The sequence below is a fragment of the Melospiza georgiana genome, chromosome 2 (genome assembly GCF_028018845.1).
Source record: "Melospiza georgiana isolate bMelGeo1 chromosome 2, bMelGeo1.pri, whole genome shotgun sequence".
NCBI classification, from domain to species: Eukaryota; Metazoa; Chordata; class Aves; order Passeriformes; family Passerellidae; genus Melospiza; species Melospiza georgiana.
In genome coordinates this window covers 65,581,598-65,606,160 of record NC_080431.1, presented here as the reverse complement: position 1 = coordinate 65,606,160, position 24,563 = coordinate 65,581,598, and the positions used below count along the sequence as shown (strand labels likewise).

General features: G+C 39.5%; 1 protein-coding gene across 1 annotated transcript in view; it reads right to left on the bottom strand.

Moving 5' to 3' along the window:
- ALKBH8 (alkB homolog 8, tRNA methyltransferase) overlaps positions 1-24,563 on the bottom strand; it is a 48,904-nt gene that overhangs the window by 6,435 nt on the left and 17,906 nt on the right. The window contains exons 9-12 of the mRNA XM_058019069.1: positions 12,763-12,869; positions 9,598-9,752; positions 8,516-8,781; positions 674-823 (exon numbers count right to left, since the gene is read on the bottom strand). Of these exons, the coding sequence (XP_057875052.1) occupies positions 674-823; positions 8,516-8,781; positions 9,598-9,752; positions 12,763-12,869 (678 nt within the window). The remainder of the gene's footprint in view (positions 1-673; positions 824-8,515; positions 8,782-9,597; positions 9,753-12,762; positions 12,870-24,563) is intronic.

Below are 24,563 nucleotides of genomic sequence, written 5' to 3'. Positions count from 1 at the left end.
GATGATGCACAGGCTAAGTTTGCAGCTGAAGGAGTCAGACTTACAGCTTAAACACAGGTCCTCTGACCACACAGAGATATGTCAGCCTCCTCCAAAACAGAGTTCCTTCTACTTTTTTTTTACTGGATTTGGAAACATTCACTGCATTTATGGTATGGAAAGCTCCATGGGGCCCCTCTAAGATAGTCTAAAAACTTGTTACCATGGCACAGTTCCTGCCAGGAGAGCCTTATCCAGCCCAGAGATACAGCAGTCTGGTGAGCAGTCTCCCTTTTGTTTGGAGATGGACAGCCAATGCACAGATTAAAAAACACAGAATCACAAGATCTGTCCAAGAGCCCAATATCTGACACAGGAAACAATAGATGTCTTTACTCCCAAAGCAGAGTCCCCTTCTCCAGTGTCATTAATTACAAGCACATGAAAATGAAACCCAAACATAGGACCAAAGCTTCAGGGGGAACAAGGTCATTTGAGAAGCAGGAGGAGAATGTGAACAGAAAATCTAAGAAGCAGAAGTAGCACAACAGCTTAACTCTGCTCTGAGGACTGCTTACACCAAATGCAAACCTTGGATTTCTTCCCATTGTGTTCTTGCCTTTGCTTGCATTGCAGTATTAGCAGCTCTGCACAGCAACCCAACAGTACAGTGGAGCAGAGGGGGGTGACTTACTGCTGTGGAGAAGTGGTGGATGACAGCAATAGAGATGCAGGCGTCACAGGAACCGCTGCGGATTGGCACTGACAGGGCATCACAGACAAACGCCTGGAAATGCTTTTCTCCACAAATATCCACCAGGTTTTTGCTGCGATCACAGCCAACCTAGAAGAGAAAATGTTTCATTAAGCTTTTCATGAGAGGATAATTACAAGACTGGAATATGATTTTCATTTGATGCTTACAGTAATAGAGTCATCACAGTCTCCTACTGAGGGAACACAAGTGTGAGAAAATAGCCTTAAGAGGAGTATATAGTTCCCAGGTACAGACAAAAAGAAAACAACCCTGATGCAGACTGAAAACAAAGATGAAAGACTGGATATTAGACAGCTCATTATAGCACCCTCATTTTGAACCAGCTTAAGACAGACCAGGTTTCAACCTAACTTTACTTCAAAATTCATTCAAGGTGTCTTGAAATGAGCAAAATGAGATGTGACCTAATCTCAGTATGCTCTTTTCATTTCAACTGCCATTTTTAACTTGACAAAATTTAAAGCACACAAATAGTGAACTCACAAAAGCTGATCTACAAGTTTAAACAATTATCCAGTGACTTTGGTGGTATCACTAAAGTATGGCATACAGCTTCAGTCATCACCCAGGTTTTGTCATTTCAGTGGGAGGAAGTGCTCAGATGTCTTTCTCTTACCCCTCATTATCACAATGCACAAAAAATTTGAGCTCAACATAATTTTACAAGGTTCTATACAGTCCAGTGAAGTGATCTCTAGAACATTTCTGAATACCTAATAAAACATTGGTTTTTTCCCCTTTTAAACCCAGCAGTCAGCCCGCTATATCTGCCCAGTGTCCACATCAAAGGCATAAGACAAAACTTACCATCTTTGAAAAATCAGCATCTAGAAGTGTTTTTTACATGCTTGCATAAAAACAATTGATCAAAACACCTTCTGAAAGAAATAGTGAGGCATGTGCCACCCTTGCTTTCATGACTGTCATGCATACTGAATACGCAAACCAAAGCCCTGCTACCAGGTTGTATACCAAACTCTGCATGTATCAGAATAATAAATTTATTAATTTATCATTTGTTTTCAATGACTAGCAACAAGCAGATAGTGGAGAACAGGTTCAGAATCCTAAATAATTACTGTTGACAGTGTTTATTGCATCTGACACCGAAAGAATACCAAACCGTCTTTGATGCAGGAAGAATAGCAAAAAACTCACCCTGCTTAATCAACCCAGAAGAGACAACAGCACCACCAAAATTAAAAACCTCTTTTGCAATGATTAATGAAAACATATTTATTTTCCATCATAATTTTTCATTTTATCTGTTCAAGTCCTTTTATCTTTCAGCCTACCACCACAGTCTTGAAGAAAACCAGAATTCTGCTCCAGTGAAAGCTTACCAGTGAGCTGCCTTCTACTCAGGTCCCTGACTTTTGATCCAAAGTAAATGAAACAGTTGTGAAAATGCCAACCTGACAATACAGAATAATCCTCCACTAAAACCTACAAATATGTACATATTAGCCAATTAACAATAAACAGACCTGAAAAGATCAATCCTAACATTGCTTTCTTCACACTCATTCCTTGGTCTCTTGCATTTACTGAAGAACTGAGTGAATTGTGTTGTTTATGAATTAAAAAAAGGAAACCCTTGCTTACTTGAATGCAAACAAATCCCCATCATTTTACACTGGCAGCCAACTGAAGTGTCTTTAAATTACTCTGACAACCTGCATGTTAGTGATTGCACACCTCATTACCAGTACCTTTAACGACTTCTGCAATTAAGACATTGGCTTGCAGTACTTAATAATAAAACTCAAAGCACCAAATTCACTGCTGGCAGAAGGACGAAGAAGAAAACTTGGAGCTTCCACTGATGTCAAGCTTTCCCAGAGAGAACTGCTTTGGACCTCCACATCTAGAGTGAAAATGGGCTGGATAATGGAACACAATCCCCCGTTCCCAAAATGACCTTGAAAAGGACTACAATGTATGTTGATGAAATCCAACAAACTGAGAATGAGAACAAAGGCATGACTGCCAGATTGCAAAGTTCTCATTTGCATCTAAATTATAGCAAATATTTTGAGGTCAGGTTTACTTGTATTGACATACTTTCTAAAGCAAATGTAAATCCAAAGCAAAAAGATGCTGTTTCACAGTGAAAATGGAGACCTTGAAATAGAACACTTTGAACACACAGCTGCTCTGCAACAGGTATTCCAGGCTAAAACTTTACGTGGTTTTATATGTAAACAGGACACTAGGTGCTATACATATATGCATTAATGGTGAACAAAAGAATCACCACAGATGCCTGGCATTGAGACTAGGTAACTTTAGCATCTTTCTAGAATTAACTCTAAGTGATATTTCAAAGTAATGATAATCACCACATTCCTGCATTTTCTGACGTACAAGAAACATGCATTCATTAAAAACCAAAATACACTTGTTTCAGTCACTTAAAAAACCAATAAGGTAGCAAAAAGCTACCTTAAATTAGTCTATCTGTGGTTTTTATGAGTACAGAAAACATTTACAGCAAGGGGCAGAGATCCCAAACTCAACTTTTCCCAATACCATTATGAACCGATTTTTAAATTTTAAAGCATGAAGAAGCTTTGACTTGATGAAATTTTATCTACAGAAGAGTTCAAAGGACTGTTTTAATTGAGAACAGGCTTTTCTCTCTCTAATTAAATATATAATCAAAACATTTAAAACTAATCTCAAAATATAGCTGGAAAGCTTTAATTTTTGCCAGTTCCTATCTCTATTTCCAATGCTCAGGACAGGATATTTAGTTTCTTTGCTGGCATCTCTTCCAGAAGAATGGAGAAAGGCAGATGAATTAATATTAGTCCAGTGTCCAAACCCAGAAGAATCTAGTACATCTGTTGGTGAGTCAAACTATATGTGTATGTTCTTAGGCTTTCTATTTCTTATTATCTATGATTCTTCTCAATCATTTCTTATACCTCAGCTTTCCAAATCAAATTCCTTGCTCAAACTCCACAATTTCTCATATATATCTCAAATAGCATGGCTGATTATTCAGCTGAGTCTACCTCAGCAAGTCCACCTCTCAGCAAGTCATTCCACACCTTTCAAAATTCCCATAAAGGAGGCTGGCTTCTCAGGCTTCTCAGATTTTGCTCCAGACATCCATTCCCACATCCCTTTCGGAGAAGTACCTCTCTTCACCATCTCTTCACCACTATTTGTGATGTAAACAATGGCTCACAGGAGCTCAAGAGTGGCCACTGACAGTTACTGTGACTGAAATTCATTTGGATTTCAGGCACTGATTTTCAGTGTATAAGGATAAATATTAACTGCATCCAACTCTTACCTGAAGACAGGAAATCTGTATTAGTATGGAGGCCAGTGAGTCTGTAACTAGAACTCCAACAAACACAAAACTTAGGAAAGGGGCAAAGGTATGTCATCATTCTGGCATACCACACCCTGTCTGCAAACCTTTAGACAACCAAAAAAAAACAAGGGCCAAGATAAAGGAGGAGAAAGGAGGGAGAAACAAATACAACACCTGTGACTTGTCTAAGTGTTCAGCAGCTCTGTACTGACTTCCTGGAAATGGGTAACATAGGCATTTATGCCATCCTGCTCCTTCATGTTCCCATGCACCTTCACCTCCACCTTTACAGCAAGGAGTAGCTAAAGTAGATTTTATAAAATCAATTCAATGCAGTGGTTTGGTATAGATCACTGGGGGAAAAAGACACTAATAAATAGCTTGCTTTGTAGTTATGCTACAAATCTGTGAAAGATAAACCCTCTTACATGCTGAAAAAAAGATAAGTAAAGACAGGTTGAGGTTACCCACCACTACGTGTTTTCTTTCTATATTATCTCATTATAACTAACTCAGCCTGGTAGACTTAGTTCATGTAAGTATCTGGGAACCTGATTTATTCAGCACATTACAGAGCGATGAACAAAACGACATCTAATTCTGAAATCCAGCCACCAAATGGAATTATGTCGCTCTCCAGAGACAAGCCTCAGCTATAACTAACAGCATGAGAAGCTCAAGAAACCAAATTACATTCCAGCAAACAATTCATCTGAGCCAGGCTTTCAGCATTGCTTTCATGTAGTGTTTTGCTTTTCCATTGTATGTAGTCAGGGTATCTCTGAAAGCAAAGTGCTGTGCCTAAGACATGGAGTTCATTTCTCAGTGACAGAGCAACAGAATCAAGTTGAGCAATTCAGCTTTTATTCTAGTTTTGTGCTGCTCTTGCCCAGTTTCTTCTGAGCTCTCTTCTCAGACCTCTCACCCATTTAATGACTCTTATTCACTGAGAGAAAAAAGCAGGAAAGGTTCATCTCTGTCACCCTTCAATTGCTAAGATATGGTGAACTTACTCCAGGTATACATTTACTAATTGGTTTTGTCCCTCCTGCTTTTACCCACTACTAAAAAGTCCTTGGGAGAAGAATCTATTCCCAATTTGTACAAACCCAGTGAACTAAAAGCCACCCAACTTTATGCAACTATACCACAGAAAATATTAAGTCTCTCTCCTCCCCACACCCTGGAAAAATCAAATTTTTATATAGTTCTAGTAGATCTCAGTTTGGGACAGTAATGAAGAAAACAGCGGTGCACATCTCAGAGCAAAAGTCTTGTGAAATATAAACTGTGTTACCAATTACCTCTGAATGACACACACACACAACAGAAATAGGAATATCTGTATTGAAGAAAATCATTCTGGCTCTTCTATTGGCATTTTTTCCCTATCATCTGTACTCTTCAAGCAGAGAAATTTCTTTATACAAAAACAAAACATATCTACCCTATGGCATTTTCAGTTATTTGCCACTGAATTTCCCAGCAATTTATCAGTTCAATTAAAAATGTAAACCACAAATTTGAAAGACTTCCATGGCTTTTCATTCACGCTGTAGCCTTGCGAGGATTTGAATGGTCCTGCAGAGACTTACACATCACCACACCTACCTGAACACTGGAAATAAGGAGACAAAGCTAAAGTGCATAGAAATTAATGAGATCATTGCAACAACATCAATGAAACCCCCGTGGTAATCAGGGGAATGGCTAAGGCTGGAACACACTGTTCCATAAAAAGAAAAGCTCTGCTTACAGAGATGACTATTAAGCTTCAAAGCACCTAAATAAAATCTGTTAAAATAATTCCCCCAAATGAGATTGGGTGAGGAGAGAATTGTGGAAAAACAACACTAAAACCATGTCTCTTTTTTGCTGTCATTTAAACAATAACAAGGTGGGCGAGACAGAAAAAGTAATCTGAAACTGTTAAATTCAACGTTTCTCCAGCCTTTGTTCTAGCTACATCAGACATGGATTCCATCTCTAGCTGATACATCCTTAATCTGAATTTGTTTGGCATGGAATTGCTGCTCTCTCACTGTGTCAGAATAATGCAGCCATTACAGCAGTGTCACTTTTGCTGAGCACGGATGGACTCGTGCATTTCATTGTCACACGGGATACTCAGGTAGATGAGGCCACCTTTAATCATCCAGGGAAACTGAATCAACTACAACAGCACAGGCTGCAGTGGAGATGTTTTCAGACACTACCTGAAAAGTAAAACATCAAGAGAGCTACCCTAGCTGTGATCTACCAATAGCACTGCTACTTAAAGCATAAAAGCATATTGCTTGCCTTCAGGAAATGCTTGCCTCAGGTTTTCAGTACTTCTGAGTCAAAACACCCCAAGCTGCAGAGCTGTGCCAACAGTGCCTTACCCAATTCCTACACAACTCCTAATTTCACAGCACTGCTTTATTGCTTCTTTCCCAACAGCACCTGGGCTCAGAGCTCCATTACACTGTGCACAAAAAAGAGACCTAGAGTTTACTAAGTTATGCCTGGATTTTATTCTTCCAACTAAATATGAGTAAATAAGGAAGAAAAGTGATGCCCTGCCTCTAGAGACCATTCCTTTTATCCCACAATGATACATAAAACATTCTGTAATCCCTCTCCCTCAGCTACATGATTAAACCATGGTAGGTGGAACAGCACTTGAGATACCTTGTCAAAAGTTTCAAAACACCTGTAAACACAATATACACAGGGTTTTCTTTAACCACACTTAGGCTGCTACAGAAAAAAAAATCTGGTAGAAAGGAGGAGCCAAGTCCATTCTCCTGAGGCTCTTGTGCTGACTTGTAGATGAAAACAACCAAATGTAAAGCCTAGAGTCTATCTCCATCTAAGAACCACTAGTTGTCACCACTGGAAAATAAAATGTCAAGGAAGGCCAACTGAATGAAGCAATTCCCAGATTCTATTTTTCAACTGTTTCAACTGCTTCTTTAATAGTTTCCTCCCTTTCATTGTTATTTTTTATGTTTTTTATTTCTCCTGCAGACACACATGAAATTAGGTAACTCCTAAAGTAACAGAGAGGATCTGGCTTTACTTTTACTGCCAGCCAATATGTGATCTTTCCTTTCCTTAGCTGTTAATTGTGTCTAGAAAACAGACTGATGCTGGCAATTTCTGAATACAGTATCTTGCATTAATTTCACTTTACAAGTCTACCACAAACCTCAGCAACTGCAATTTACCAGATCCATTCTAGGAGCAGTCAACCCTCATGATACTCTAATAAATGTTTCTCCTCTCTAGTTAGGCTTGCTGATTTTTCTTACAGCAGTCAAGACTGAAAGACAAAAAGACTGAAACATACCGAAATTAATATTTGGGCTGCAGCAGTCAGGCATAAAGATGCCTACTTATTAATTGGTTGATGTTGTTCTAGCCCATAAGAACAGTAAGGGAGATGATTTACTAATAGAAACAGCATTGTAAATAACAACTTCTCTTTTTTAGCTGAATATAAATAATAGGACAGAAACTCCTGAAAAAGACAAACAACTCCAAGTTTTACTATCAATAATGAATGCCTTGCCCTACATAGAAGTTTTCAAGTATGATGGATTTCAGAGTGTTACACAGGACAAACATGTGAAAGAATCAGACAATCCTGGAACGAAAGAGAGCAGATACCATAACACACACTTCTCTGAGATTTCTCTTGGCTTAAAACAATGGCAAGTTTGACTCTTTTTGAATTGCCCCAAATAGGATCTTTTAAATATTTGCAATGAAAGCTATCTTTTGGTTCATATTTGTACATACATAATCTCATAAAACTGGACTAAGTACAGACTGTGAGACAGTGAAAGAAAGAAAATGAGAAGAATTATGTCAGAACTGTCTAAAAGTGAAGAAAAGGGAGTGAAAGGCCAGAAATCTGTACCAAAGTTGAAAGCTCCCTGTGAATTTTATGTTGGCATATTTACTGGGCCTGTGCAAAGAGGCAGAGGTAGAACAGCCAAACATGACATCATTCACAAATGAGACATGTCACCAGGCCACAGAGGTTATGCAAAACAGCATTGCCCATGAAGATTTCACCCACTCACCAAACAAATGAAAATTTCATTGGAAGCATTCAGATTGCCCAACCCTTTAATAAATTTATTCAACACCAATGACAAGAAAGGCTAAACCATCCATTACAATTTTTCAATCTGCTGCATCCATTACTATATTTCTCAACATATTTTGAATTCCAAAGCAGCAGTGGCTTTGAAAAAAAGAAAAAGGTAAAGCACATAAAGAATACAAGTGGAAACTTTAGACAATTGGTACTTGATCTTGGACCAGGAAATAGCTTTCTGTTCTTGGCATTCTTGCAATGCCAGCTTGAACTTCCAGCAAGTGCATGACAGAATAAACACCAGAACCAGTGAAAACAAATGATAGGAGCTACTACTTACCATGTACAAATCCTCATTGATGCCAAGGTACTTCCCATTGCCACAACCAATATCAGCCACTATTGACCCTGTTGGCAGGGACCTGAGAAACTCCACAATTCGGGGCCATGGGCTGTGCCTGGTACTGCTGAAGTGTGTGGCAATCTCTTCATACACCTTGTGTACATATTCTTGCTCCAGCTTTGAGGCCTCCATCTCATTCTGGGGAAATGAGGGCTGCACTGGTCTCTGCTGTCCTTTCTGGCTGTCACAGACAGATGGGTAAACTAGATAAAGCAACAGATACAAAATATCAATTTTAAATCAATTCCTCTTTGATTAAGTATATTTACTAAAATTAAATTAAAAGTGAAATATTAAAATGCAAAAAATGTTTCAATCCTCCTGTATATTTTAAAAACTGAAACACAGGTCAAACTACATAAGTGTTCGATGACCTGAAAATAAGTAACCAGCCCACATGTACCAGAGGCTGTTTGCAGTGATCATTAATCTGCTATGTTAATGATGTTTATGTTCTCAAAACTGAGATAGTGCTCCCAATGCCAAAGACCACGGCATCATTGCAATTCAGCTCTGAAATTCTGTTTTAAGGGCATAAATGGACTTCAGTTCCATGTATTCATTGAGCCACCTATTATTATTTCTACTGCCCTAAGGCACTTTACGTGGCTCTGTCACAGCAGATATGACTACTTCTTCTTCTCTAATGTACCTATTTTCTCAAAATTAGAGGCTCCTTCAAAAACAAAAAAAAAATCAAAACCGAGGAAAAAACTTGAAGAATAGTAATTATTTCTATTTTGTTACATTATTAAGCACTTGAAATGCCAATGACACAGAAGACTCCAGATTACTTGCCTGGCTCTGAAGCAAGCCAAATGCTTTTCTGTATAGAGAAACTCCAGCAACCACATGAATGCAAGCAATTCAAGCCATATAAAATGCTATGAACCATCCAGGAATAGCTATAACGACTGCCAAAACTACCCCAAAAAATCAAATTATTTTCCCAAAGCAAAAAAGCTACCTATTGGTGACAAATAGCAATTGTGACTTGAAGCTTGCCTCAAGACACTTACTGCAATTGCAAGGGCTTCTCCTCACTTTCCTGAATGTAAATGAAGTCCTTGTTTCCCTTCGATTTAATGTTAAATCCTCAACATCAGCAGTGATTGTTCTAACCTTTTGCCCAAGTTCTGATGCTTGAACAACATCATATTTTCTGGGTGTGATCCTAAAATAAAGCAACACAAAGTAAAGGAATAATTCCATTTGCATCAGAAAAAAAACCACAATCCATCTTTGTTAGAAGGCAATCCCTACACCGAGAGAAATATGATTACAACGTCCTATTTAACATATTTCTGCCTCTCAGTTTTCAACTTATTCAATTTCAGAGAGAAAAGAGATGACATGTTAATAATATGAATTGAAGTGTTGTTTAGTTGCATGTAATTACATTTCCCTTCCCTCCCTCCATTTTCTTGCATAAAGTTTGATTGTTTATTTGTCTAGTACTTTTTTAATAAATATTTTTTAAAATATATTTATTTTTGTCCTGGTTTTGGCTGGGATAGAGTTAATTTCCTTCTAAGCATCTGTGCTAACAGCAGCAGTGCTGTGTTTTGGATTTAGTATGTGAATAATGTTGGTGACATACTGATGTTGCAGTTGTTTCTCAGTAATGCTTAGTCCAAGTGAGGACTTTCCAGCTTCCCATGCTCTGCCAGTGAGGAGAGCACAAGAAGCAGGGAGGCAGCATGGCCGGGCCAGCTGACCCAAACTGGCCAGAGGGATATTTCACACCAGAGAGCATCCTGCTCAGTGTATGAACTGGGGGACAGGCTGGGCATCAGTCACTGGGTGGTGAACAACTGCACTGTGCATCTCTTGTCTCTCCTGGGTTTTGTTCCTCTCTCTCATTTCCTTTCATTACTATTACAAGGACTTCCCAATGTCAAAAATAAAATGCTGCCACCCCCTCTTGCTCAGCACAGAGTGGTTTTACTATTGCAGCGCCAAGAATATAGTTTTGCCAAGTTATCCAACCAAATATGAAAAACATGACTAATGAACTTCATCAGAAAAGTCAGAATTCTACTTTCACCTATGAGTCAAAAAGAGAATACATCTTTTGTCCTCCTTGATGACACTGCATAAGCTTATTTCTAAACCATGTGTTTCCCTTTCACAGAGAACTGAATAAAAATGCTTCTCCTGTGCACTTTGTTAATGGGGTCAAAAGAAAGTCTCTAATTCCTTGGCATCCAAGCATACACACTGTAAACATGTCCAGATTAATTTCAAAACTGACTCTTGTGCTCTTACAATTTGACTTCTGAAGTGCAGATAAAAGGCATCACAAATGTTACTAAATCTATTTTGACGTTATGTATGCAAGTGAATTAGTTACAACTTCGTGCTGATGATTTTAATTTTGATTACAATACGACATTCTGGTGGCATCATGCAAAGCTTACTCCAGGTGAGTATCTTGACCCATTACTGCTTATAAAAACATATAGAAGAAATATATTTAGGAAAGGTGGACAAAAACCAGCATGGGAACCATTTGTACATGAGTAGAAAGTTCTGGGACCTTCATTTTCTATGTAGTTTATTAATGAAAGTTCTTGAAAGACAACAATCACTTGAAGGTACAAGGGAGTTAGGTAATAATCTCATTCCACATTTCAACAGACTGATACACTATTCCAACTTCAGTGGCTTCTGGCCAGTATTGTAAGTGCCAGGCATGTATCCTTCTGCCTCCTGGGAGTGTGGTTGCCCAGGGCTGGCTTGGAAGGAGCAGAGCTGGTAGCCCTAGAGGAAGCTGAGGCCTCAGAAGGGGCGAGCCCTCCTTTCCCTGTGTTTAAATGGAGGCTGTCCCCCTGGCCCTTGTTCCAGTTACAGCCTCAGATGCACGCCCAGCTCTGTCTGTGCACAGCCACTACCCTGACCTGGGGCTGGTGTTCCAAACTGGCCTCAGCACAGCCCACGGAGCTGCCTGATGCCTGGGGTTGGGGACCGGCCACCGGCTTCCCTGGTCAGCAATGGCACTGACACGGAAACTGCACTGTGTTCTCAGAGCTGCACGTGACCTTTCCAAAAGGCAGCTGACAGTATTAGACTGGACAGCATAAGAAGATTACAATGCTGGTATCTGTATTCAGTCCTGTGTGTCCAACAACAAGGGAGTTCACTGCCCTGGGCTTCTATACTGAGGCACATCAGAAGTATCAAGTGCTTTTTACAACTTTATTTAATTTAACAAGGGAATATACAGGTGGTATAGGAGCTCTCTAAAATTAACACTGTAAAGGTTATTAGGGATTTCATATTCACCTGTTTTCATAATACATATTGACCAGCAAAATTAAAAGGCAGAAAAATTTCTGCCAATAAAAGGATTTGGTGTTTAATTGACACAGAATGTAATTAGTGCCTCCAACTGACTGCTAAATCAGTGATGGCTTGGGTCAAACAAAGGAAGAAATGCTTACTATGGGCATTTCTGTCCAATACAGGGTTGCCATATGCTCCTGAAATGCATTACTGTCACACTCAGAGCTCAGTAAGGTTTTAGCCTTTTTGCCAATTTCAGCACTCCAATTTTAAGTATCTCCCAGTGGTGCATGATTTAAAAAGCATGTATTTAAATTCTACAATAAGCACAGCCTCAAGATGTATCTCAATAAATACTCTTAGCAGCGTCCCAAAACTGCTCAATGCACTCTTACCAGTAGTAAAGTGTCCCTAAAGCAGCTGGGAACAGCTCAGGAAGACCCCCCTCTGCCACCCTCAAGCTCTCAGTGCAGGGGAAGTCAATCTTTTAAACTCTCAAGTCCCTCTCTCAAGCCTTTGGCATCTGTAATCTAATGGGGAAAGTTGTGGGCTGAAAAGAGAGAAAGGGAATGGTGACACTAATTGCACTACAATCAATTCTTTGCCAGCTCAGAGTCATTGAGAACTTTCACACTGCAGATGTGAGAGTGATTTCCAACTGAAACTTACGACAGCAGCAGGAAACTACACCTCAGGGACTGGCAATTAGCTCCCTAAATCCCCAAGTTTTTCAATTTAACCTAAGCAGCATCTGAGCAGAGGAGTGAATTTGGATATTAATTATAAAACTTGACTTGATTTCTTTCAGGCAATTTTAAACACAGAGTGTCTTTAAAAAACCAAACAAACAACATTTATTACTCCTCTATTTTCAGCAATGCAGGGACTCTTACACATACCCATGTGTCCACAGGTATCTGGATTCTCCAGTCATCACCAATAAACTGCATCGGGGCAACATAATTGCCACTGTATGGCCATCAGGGTGTTTGAAATCCATCACAATCTAAAAAGAAACAAAACCAGTCACCATGAAAGAGCATGACTTCTAGAGCTTCATATACAAGCTAGGTATTCTTAAGTCCTAGCTTTGTTTGTTTCTCTAATGTGTTCAACTGAATATTGCTATGAAACAGCTACATATTTCCTAGGGATGCAAAAGCCTCCAGGTCCCCTGTCCTAAAACTCCCTCCCTTTCAGCACAATGTTCAAATCTCAGGCAGTCACAAATATATGCATATAGAGATAATTATAATTACATAGTAATTTCTTTTCACAGTAAACACTTTGTAAGAACAGTAGCACTGTTCAATCTCTCTGTACCTGTGAGGCAGGAAAGGACTGCTATCCCACAACTAAAGGCAGCTGCATGAGAGGAAGAGAAGGCTCATTTGCTGTATCTCAAGCATCTGAAAATTATGTACCTGGACTAAGGCCATCAGCTACTGTCTTTTTGTGATGTCTACACAGAGAGACAAGTTTCTCCACAGGGTTATTCATCCTAGTGTAAAATGTAGAGCTAAGTGATGTGGAATGACCCCATGCCCTCTGGAACTGCCTATCTGCTCACAGTGGAAGAGCTGAGACAATTAGTTCAGTAGATACATAACATGCAGATAAACAGTATTAGGTGAGAGAAATAATTTCCAACCTGCCCACATTCTTGGAGATTTGAAGCACAACAAGCACATCCCAAGATCCTGACTAACATGCCAACTAACAGACCATCCTTTTATTATCTGTCATCTGGCTTCCAGCCATGGCTATATACTGAGGTAACGCTTTCAGCTTTATTCCAATTTCACAGCCCAGATGGCAGTGGTACATTTTGCTTCTGCTTGGGCTAGGAATGTTATCCTTTTACATTTCCCAAATGAGAGAAACTCTTGCTGTGGAAAATAAGGAGCAGGTCATTTAAGCAAGCCAAATGAGTTACAGAAGACTTACTGAAAAGGAAAAGTGGTCAAAACCTATTCAAGTCAGCAGTTCCTGGTACACTGGAGAATTACCACCAAGAAAATGCTGCCATCTGATTTGTAACCTACTAAGTATGCAATTTAAAAGCAGACTTACTCCAGTATGCCAGATTGAAACAAATTAGGCAGTTCTCCTTCTGCGTACAGATGTGCTTCACAAAGAAAAAGTGGTGCAACAATCAGTCATTCAGCACAAAACCCCAGCATGACAGAGACTGAATAGGCAAGACTCTTAAACACTACAAATTGCCACTAACAACAATTACTATTTAATGTTGTGCACACTGAAGCAAAGCACAGTGGCATTTACATTTTTAGGAAAAAAATTATTTGTGCTGTACTACCACTCAGAGCGACACAGCTTCTCCTGTTGGGCTATCTAAGGCAAAAAGTGATAAGGGTGACAAACAGTGGGGTTGGAAGGGGTAGAGAGATATCAGGGAAGAGAAATAAAGCATAACTATAAGCTCTGATTAATGATCATGAAATGCTTCAATAGCTGCACAAAGAGATGAATGGCAGCCACTTGCTACTGTACTCCTTCCTTCAGAGTTTGCAATTTCTTCTAGGAAACCTCAAAGAAGCATGGGGTGAGAAAGGAGAAAATACAGTGGACTTTACAAATCTCATGGGGATGCTGTCCTGTAAAGCACAATATCAACAAGTCTCTGCAAAAAGATGCAGCTGTCTGGAAAGGCAAATAAATCAGAAGATAACTAAACAGGACCAGCAAGTAAAGAAAGAAAAAGAGGAGTGAAGTGGTCAGATGAAATGGGTGAGATGATGCCTCAGTCTGTATTATGCCTCTCTGGCTCACTGCTGCTGGGGACATGAGTGAGGGGACAAGAGAGAGTCTGGGTTCTTCAGCAGTATGATATAATAAGAACACAAGAATGTCTAGATTCCTTCCTGGAAGGAATCCTGTTGCCCCACTGGCCCTCTTTCTGAGTCAGCAGTAACTACAAAGCTCTATTCTTGCAGATGATATTAAAAAACAGTACCTTATCCTCATGAATCAATGAGGAGACCTTTAATGGGTCCCCCAAGAGGACCTTGTTCCCTTTCACTTCAGCATGCCAGGCAGGTGACTCTATACAAAGTAGTGGGAAACAACAGTATCTCCAGCTCCCTGCCTTCTCTGCTGTTTTACCTCATTCATCTCCAATTCCTTTTCCCCCACCATCTGTGTGACCCCAGAGTCTCTTCACAAGAGGTGTTCCTCAAACCCTGTCCTGTAAACAACTGTGCATCCAAAACAGAGGTTCAGAGTGTTCTACAGGCAGGTGACACCTTGGGAATGAGAGGCCACAAAACTATCCCCAGCAGCTGGATTTTCAGGCAGCAATGGCAGGAAAATAAACAAGAGAAGAGCCTGTTCTCCTGGCTGAATTTCAACAACACTAACCAAAGAATAAATACATTTTTGATGGTGCAGAATTTGAGGCTAAAAAGCAAGAATTCATCTTGGTGACATCTAGTTCTCATCAGAACAGAATCCCAGCTCTGTTCCAGCTTTTCTGGGAAGGGAAAGCTTCTGTACTATAATGTCACTTTATGTAGCTGCTCCCCATCTAACTGAATTTCATCCTTATGAGAAGCTGTGATGATTTGGGAAGGAAAACATAAACAAACTATTAATTTACTTGCAAATGGGCAATGACATTAAGTAATTAGCAGTAATTAAAAGAGTCAAGTCTAAATCCAAAACTGAACTTTTGCTTATGAAGCAGATTGAGGTCCTAAGCTAGAATATATTAAGGTTTTGCACTGATCTATTAACAACAAATTTGAAATTGCAATTGAGACAGAGAATAAAATTTAAGGAACACCTGAAGAAAATTATTATCATTGCTATGCTTCATTTCTTTACCTAGACTAATTGCACCTGAATGCTTAAAAAACCAAGTACAAATACTTCCTCTGTCCTTTGTTTACAGCACAGTAAAGAACATTCAATCCAGAAGGATTTCTGAAGAACCCTATTCTTATCTCTGGCAAGCCTGCTGCTGACTGAAGTAGAAAACATTCCCACACTGCTCTATGTGTCTTTATCCTGGCAGAGCATTCTCAATTGTCACTGTCAAACACACACGCACATGGAAGATTAACGCATTTGCTCCTCTTTTTAATTTACTAAGGACTTACAATCAATAAAGCAACTTTGCCACTGCTGAATCAATCTGCTTCATGACAGCTTTGCTCCACAGGAGCTATTTCCAATTACTATTTTTGTTTTTACCTATTTTCTTTTTTCTCTTAGATGGCAGAGTCAATAAAGATCAAATAGCTCATGGTGTATCATCCAAGGATTACAATCAAAACATAAAAACAGTGGGTGTTATATAAGTTTTACCTTTTTCCTTCCACTATGGAAAAAGTGAGTTTCTGAATATAGCAAAAAACCCCAAAACTTAAAAGAAACAGCTAATATCTACTTGTGGTTTTAAATAATTTGTCATGATGCCAAGTTATTTAAGAGAAAATGTTCATGACAAGGGAGCACATGAACCAGTAAACAGCTTTCAAGGATGGCTAAACCTCAAAGCAAAGAGACACCCACATCATGAACATTGTTCCTTGTGGCATAAAATATGGCAAAATGCAAAAATCAGAAAATAATCCAACATAAGAAGGGAATAAAGTATCTTTTTGTTAACACCTCAGGGTGCAGAAGTCTGCACCACCTTTCAGTGCAGTGGTACTGTACTTCATGAAAGAGTAGGAGGATGAAGGTGAATGACTGGTCTATCAAACAAGTAAAGATTCAAAGGGAAAACAGAAAAAATGCAGCAGAGCTATGAAGACAATGTCAATAAGAAATTCACAGCTACAGTGGGGATCAGCAATTCTTTTTCTAAGCTTTGTCTCTGATGCAATTTGTATTTGATGATAATAGACTACCTTAGACGAAACATACTCTAAAGCTAAAAAAAGCACAATGTGGAATGCTTCTCAAGTCTCTGACATTATTTACTGAATTTTCAGAGAGCAAAGACAGATTATCAGCCTACATAACAGTTCCCCACATGTAAAACAGATGAAAAAGAATGTCTACTTCAAAGACAGCTGAGAGGTTTAGAGCCCACACACAGAGCTTGAACAACACAGTGGGGCTCTATGCAGAGACAAGAGCCTGCTGGCTCACACAGGATCAAGGCAATTAATTGGTAACATACAGCACCTTTCACTGCAAAAACCATGCTAAATTCCAAAATTCAGGACTCAGAAAATGCTGAATTTTCAAAGGAAAGCAATTAGGATTATTTTTCCTGAATAATCCACATCATAAGAAATTTACCTTATGTAATATATGCAGATATTTACATCATGTATCATGTACATACTCTGGCCATACTTCAGAAAACAAGTGCAGCACTGACAATCGTGACGATGAACTATTTCAGTACTGCCTTTCTCAAAAATCTCACAACACATGTGCAGGCCTCCCCCATATCAGATCTATACCAAAGCATACCATCTCTTGCTAAGCCTGTTTATCCACTTAGGCACTATGGTGATGTTGCTCAGATGCTTAATATACTTACTAGGCTTTCTATCTTCAAAAGTTGTATTCAATTTTCCATCCATGCAACATGTTACTATCTTCCTGAATTCTCTGTGTCATTTTAACTATCTATGTGTTTCTTTCTCTTAATCAAAGTCTAGCATATAAGTGTTTAAAAAATATTTCAATATATGGACACTTCATTCTTTTATACCTGAGGTCTCACCTTGTTATGATTTTCTTGCTATGCCCATGGAGTGGAGTGCATGCACTGAACAGCACACCAGTATCTCTGCCAGTTACTCTGTATGCCACTGACTCCATGATACAAACTCCTTTATTGTCTCACCTCTCTCTAAAAGATTCGTGTAGTGCACAAGAAGAGGAAAACTATTGCAACTTTCAAGCTAACCACAGTTGGATGGAGGAGCTTCCAACCCTCTGCAGGCATTGCCATAGCTAGTAGGAATATACACCACTCTCCTTTTGTACCCAGGGAACCTCACCTCTAGAGGTTCAGCAACACTAAGTCATGAGAAATTATCAGTCACCTCACTAAGCTGGATGCCAGCTCCTTGTGATGTCCAGCGAGGTGGCTGCTCTGCCCAGCCTTGGCAGAGGTTGGGATGCTGGTGGTACTTATGGCACTATCCCACCAACTTCTGCTCAAACTGACTCCGTGTTTCAAAAGCCTTTAAAACATGTCAGTTCCTACTGCTCTAAAAGTATCAAGTTTCTTTTGTATGCCAGGACATTACCTGTGCTCTTTGCATCTTCCCAGATCATTACTTGTGTTAAAACTCAATGTTGTGTATTAGACTCATATATAAAAGGCTTTCAACACCTACTCTAAAAGGCAATAGTTTCATTACCACTGCTCCCACCTCTCTCTCCCCCAATAGGTACAGATGCGTCCTTTCTGGGAAGTGCTATCTAACCCAAGCACAAAACCTTGGTGTCCTTTTGTGAATCCAGAGTCAGAGTCAGCCAAGTTCCCAACAAGAACAAATTTAGTCATTCTCACTAACATTTCATCTTCATCCTTTAATAAATTGCCTCCCTAGCTCTTAGCTTATAATCTTTTAGTACACAGAAAGCAAGAGGCTAATGCTGTTAGTCTTAATTTAATTTCTTTTACTGACTTAGCCTCCTCTGCAGTATTTTCCCATTTTTTCAGTGATATATCTTCCCTCACATCCATGGGTGCTACTACACTGACATACAGGGAATTGCATCCAACTATACCAGGGCAGAATGTGCCTGAAATGCACCAAATCATTCATCTTCCTTTCCAAAGGAAAGGAAATTTCTAAGGTTTTGCATCTCTTGCTTTCTAATGGAGGACAGTTCAATGGAAGAGCACAAGAGGACTCCTACACATCCTGACCCCTTCCTTATTTACATGTCGAACACTGTACCAAATGTCCACCAAGAAACCACTAAACAAGTCCTTACAACACAGACACGGTTGTTCTGTAATAATCACAAATTTATATGCAAGTATAATATATAGAGGATCCTAACATAGAGGATCCTAAATGGATGTGTGTGGTAGCACATGGTCTATGTGATGCTGTGGAATATCTGTAATTTTCCCACCCATTTAGAAAAGTTCTCAAGAGGTTTTCAATATCTAAGTAGAAAGGGAAACACTTCAGCATTCAAAAAGCACATCTCACCTTTCTAAACCATTGATTGTTTACCAATACCTATGGAAATACACACAATTCTCACATTACTGAGGTTGCAAATACACATAAGCAGGACTCTCTTCAACTGTAATTTTACATCCATTCCACTACCTGTACATTTATCATCCTGTCATCAACAATTGCAGGCTTTAATTGCAAGTTTTCTACAGCAGAAGCAGGGTGAGCAACAGGGAATAAAGCCTCCATGCTATATAAACAATAATTGATACAGCAAAAACCAGGCTTTGCCTGAGTAATATTGCCAAACATGGAATAAAACAGGTTAAGTGTAATTTGCAGGAAAGAGGACCTGAAATATTTACATTCAAAGTGTAGACTCATACCAAGTACTAGTGTGGCACAGACCCACCAGTTCTTGTAAAATAGCCCAAGTCTTTGCAGGTTTAATGTATTTCAAGGAATGGGTAAAATATGCTGCATATTCATTATCCCATACTGTGGAAAACCATCTTCCCTTACAAACACTGGAATTGTTCATCAAACCTAACTCTCCTCAGCAGCTCTCAGCTTTCTGCTTGGAGTGCTGTAGTACAGGAATTCAGGCTAACTTTAGGGTGGAAACAGGCAAATCAGTTCAAGATTAAGATCTACATTTGGCCTTAGATTTTAAAGATTTTAAAACAACCCAACTGGGGAACTGAAACCTATGAAATGAAACAAAATGTCTAACCCAGCATGAGCTGAATTACCCCATAGGCTGGGCTGACTCAATCCCCACTGATTACAGAGGAGCTCAGGCATGCAGCACACAGGTACCCCTACCTGTAAATACTAAAATTTCAGTCTTAATCCTGGACTAAATACCATTGACAACAAATTATTTCATAAGGCATCCACACATGGATTCAACAGATGCTTCAACTCTGTTTAAAAGAGTCCTGCTTTAATTGAAACCGAGTCCTGCACTATTATCATCACTAAAATCTCGGCCCCTATATACTGAGAAAGTTGCGTGGAAACAGTGTGGTGCTGAATACCTGTAATTCAAAGGGATGAAATGATGAATTTATGCCCTCAGAGTTTGAAACAAAGGTCAGCTAGTCCTTCTCATACCTGCATCTAACAGCTGTCCCAGAGATCATTACAATAAAAGAGAACTGCCAGGATATAAGACATGCAAACTGTGCCTTCCCAAACTAATTCTTGCATCATATCTCATAAGGGCTGACAAGACATGGTTTTTCATCTATTGCTATAGAAACTACCATATGGCCTGTTTCTTAATCCTCTACATCTTCAAAAGGGAAATCTACTGAGGAACAGAGATTTGGGCATGAATTTAAAGAAATTGCTTACATACATTAAGAAACCTCGTTCCTTAGCAATCAAAAGCATATAACCCTCAACTCCCTCCCCTAAAAAGAAACCCAAAAAACCCAAAAAACCCCCAAAGAACTAATGGAAGTTAACAATGTCTCCTGTGGCCACAAAGTATAATTCAAAACACTACTTGACACAAAGACACTTGTTTAAAATAATTTGAAGAAAATTGTTTTATCAATTACTCAATTGCTACATGTCACCCCACAGAGCTCCCACACATCTGACATATACATGTTATTTTAGAACAGGGAAAACAACCATAAAGGAAAAACACATTCTGAAATTTGGATGGGAAGTATTCCAACACTGCTGATTTTCATCATAAAGGACGTAATCTCTTTCTTCTGTCTTCTCCATCTGCTTCATTAGCACAATGACTGTCTTCTCAAAATCCAGCCAAAGTTACTCAAAAGGGCTCTAACCAGGGCCTCAACATCTGAATTTACAACTGACTGCATGAATGCACATGGCAGAGATGCAGGCAGTAACAGGAAGGGCAGGAGGAACAAGAACACCTCCCAAGGAACTGTGAAATGTCCACTTTTCTGCTTTCTGCTGCACCATCAGCCTTGCTTTCCTCCAACCATTTCTCTGCTGCCCCAGCAGACAGACCAGGGTTTTCCCTGCACTGCCCCTGGGCAGCACAGACAGGCTGCCTGCCTGCTTCTCTGCTAAGGGCACAACTCTCCCACTGACAGAATCCTTCTGCCAAGTGTATCAGCATCACAGGTCTGACAGCTCCAGCACACCTTAACTGCTCAACATTGCCAGCTCCTCAGCAAAAGTTTATCTCTACTGCAACAAGAGCCCTCTGGAGAAACCCCTCTCAAAACATAGCTGGTAAGAAAAACAGAAACAGAACACTAAAGCATGCAGAATACTCAGATTTGTAGGATAGTATAAACGCAGACAGACTTCAAACCTCATGTGCTACCACTTACTGCTATTACAAATTCCAGTCCAAAGCCATGAGACACAATACACCACAGCAGGAGCTCAACAAGTTAAGTTTGTTTCTTTGCTTATAGGCTACTTGTGATGATTAGTACTGACTGACTAGGCATTTCTACATGAAATTTGCCACAGTCTAAAATAGGCTCCTATGACAACAGAGATGACATCAACAGCTTAGGTTGATGATGACATCAACAGATTAGGTTTCCTTATTGAATTCCAAAACAGAAGTACAGTTGAAATGCAACACCTGAAGATAACTTTTTAGTTCACCGGTTCAGCCTGTTTGCTGTTAACTGGTAGCAGACACCAGGATTCCATTTCACACAGCAAGTACTGACCTCCTAAAAATAATATGTGGAATTACAGTAACTTTCAGTGATGAACCTCTTGACAAAACAATAAATCCTTTAAAAAATGAAGAAATTAGTAACTACTAAAAAGCAGCACAAAGGTTTCTATAAAAAAATTTAACTATTTCAAGAATGACAACTCAAAACCTGACTAAAAAACAACTTCAGCTGTAAAAATACCAGTTGAAATGTAAATTCAAATGCTCTGTTAGTTTTCATAGAATCACAGAATAGCTTGGTTTGGAAGTGACCTTCAAGAGCATCTAGTTCTAAATCCCCTGCCAGGGGCAGGGACACATTCCACTACACCAGCTCAAAGCAGCATCCAGCATGGCCTTGAACCCTTCCATGGGTTCATCCCTTCCAATGGGGCATTCACAACTTCCCATGTCTTACCAGCCTCATGGTAAAGAATTTCTCCCAAATATCTAATCTGAATCTCCCCTCTTTCAGTATCCATTACTCCAAACTATTTCAAACCATTTCAAACCATTCAACAATTACTCCACATTTTGTCACTAACCTCCCTGATAAGGAATCCCTGTCCAACTTTTCTGTAGGCCCCTTTTAAGTACTGGAAAACTCCCCAGCCCTCTTTTCTTTAGGTTGAACAATCCTAACTTTCTCACCTTGTCTTCACAGCAGAAGCTCCAGCTCTTTTATCAATTTTATAATCCCCCTCTATACTGTCTCCAAAAGGTCCTTGTCCTGCTTATGTTGGCAGCCCCAGAGCTGGATGCAGAACTCCAAGAGGGGTCTCATGAGAGCAGAGCAGAGGGGGAAGATCCCCTCCCTCAACCTGTTAACCACACTGCTTTTAATGGTCTCCTATCTGATGCTTCTTTTCTTTTATTACAATAACCTTTTTTTTTCCCCTGCTGGAATAAATGCAAACTTCGTATTTAAACAGTTAATTAATCTCACCACCACAGAAGAATGGTTCATGTATCATATTGAAGGATACATGGGAGGCATGAAGTGCAAAAGAGGAAAAAAAAAAGGTTTTAATTTAAAATGAGTGGTACCATATACCATAGTATAATGTTTTTCCAAGATTGTTACCTATCTACATTTTTCCTACCACATGAAAACCAATTAGAAATATGTAGCAATAGCTATGGAATAGCAAGATACTTTTTAGAGAGTACATTTGCTCCCCTGAAAAATTCAGTATCTGTATTTGTGTGTCACGGTAGCGCCTTAACAGCCAGACGTCTGAGAATTGAAAATGAAATGGTGCTGCCTCAGCATACAAAATAAGCACACTACAGAAACAGCAAATAGCCTGGAGACAACAGGTTCTGGTAAAACAGAATCAAGCTGCTAAAGGAATTAAGCAGAAGCTTTCCTTCATTATTTAGCAGTTATGACCCCAATTAGAAAGTCTTAAGCCCTACTGCAGACTGCAAACATTTTAGAAAGTATTTCAGTCACAGTAGGCGCTCTCTCACAATCACACAAAAATAACTGGAACCATATGATATTTCTTATAGCATCTCAATGTATTTTTCTGTGTGATATTGAGTGGATTTAATTTTCAAATTCTTCCTAATTGCCGTTTCTTATATCTCTTTCCACATTCACTTTGGATACACTGCCCTGAGGAGTTCAGCAGCCAAAGAGAATATTCTTCCACAACCCTTTCTCAACACCAAAACAGCTCAAACAAAGCACAGGATGCTAAAAAGAACAACCAACTGACCGTGAAGAAAGCAAACTGTTAAGGACCAGGAGAAGCCACAGCTCTGCCTTCCCCCTCAGTAGCCAAAATAATGGACCATGAACAGGAAACAAAACCACTACAGAGAATGGAGAAAAGCAACTTCCCACTCTAGCAGACCCAGGAGAAATAGCTCAGCAAGTCACAGTACATTCAGCAATCAAACCACAGGGTGCCTTCCTTCCTCAGCACTGAAGTAGGAGCTACTTGGCTTTGCATAGTGGGGAACAGCTTTATGGAAAGGTATGGACTATGATAAGTTTCCTCCTTCTGTGGAGAGGAAGGCAGGCTGGTACCAATCCAACAGAAGGGAGAAAGGAGACCAACCTTTTCAGAATTATTTACCTGGTATTGGCCTACTCATAGTAAATACCCAGCCTCAGACAAAGAGGCAGCTGGAAACTGTAATGTCACACCAATATGAAAGGGGAGCAAAAAAGAATATTTTTACATACAAAATCTTGAAATATGGCTCTGTCATAGCTTAGCTTTGATTTTGCTCTTCCCAAGTAGCTGAGAAGGTAACAGAGAAAGCAACATCTCCACACTGCTGTCCTGTTTCTTCACAACAACTTCATGTTGTGAAGAAGCTGTATGTTTCTTCATACAGCTTCTGGGGAAATAATGCTACCAAATCATTGTTCTGAGGGCAATTCTGACCAAACCAGAATGCTCTTCTTGTACCATCTCCATGCAAATTGAAATTGGTTAGCAGATTCCTACAGCTCTTGGGAAACAAATGCTTTTCTACATTAATGGCACACAGTGGGTGCCTTGCTCGTTACCCTTGGCTAAAACAGGATTTAGCCTATCAACAACCAAAGATGTTTTTCTTTACTGCAGGACAGGTTCCCTCTGAACAGTTTACATGAAAGCTGGGCTTTCAGGATCCTTATGAGTTAAAATAACTCATAAGGTGGAAACATCAGCAGTACATGTTGGTATCTGTGAACAGAATCCTGTATGCAAATGGGGAAGAGACATCCAGCACAGAAATAAAAACTCAGAACAGAATGTTTCATCTTTCCCAAAAGAGGCAGCTAGACTGTTGTAAATATTTCCATGAAGGGGCTGCAGGCTTTGTTACTTATCTCAGAGGGCATATTTCAATGTTCAATTATGTCAAAAGCAAGTTTTCCCTTGAATTTGGTGCTTCT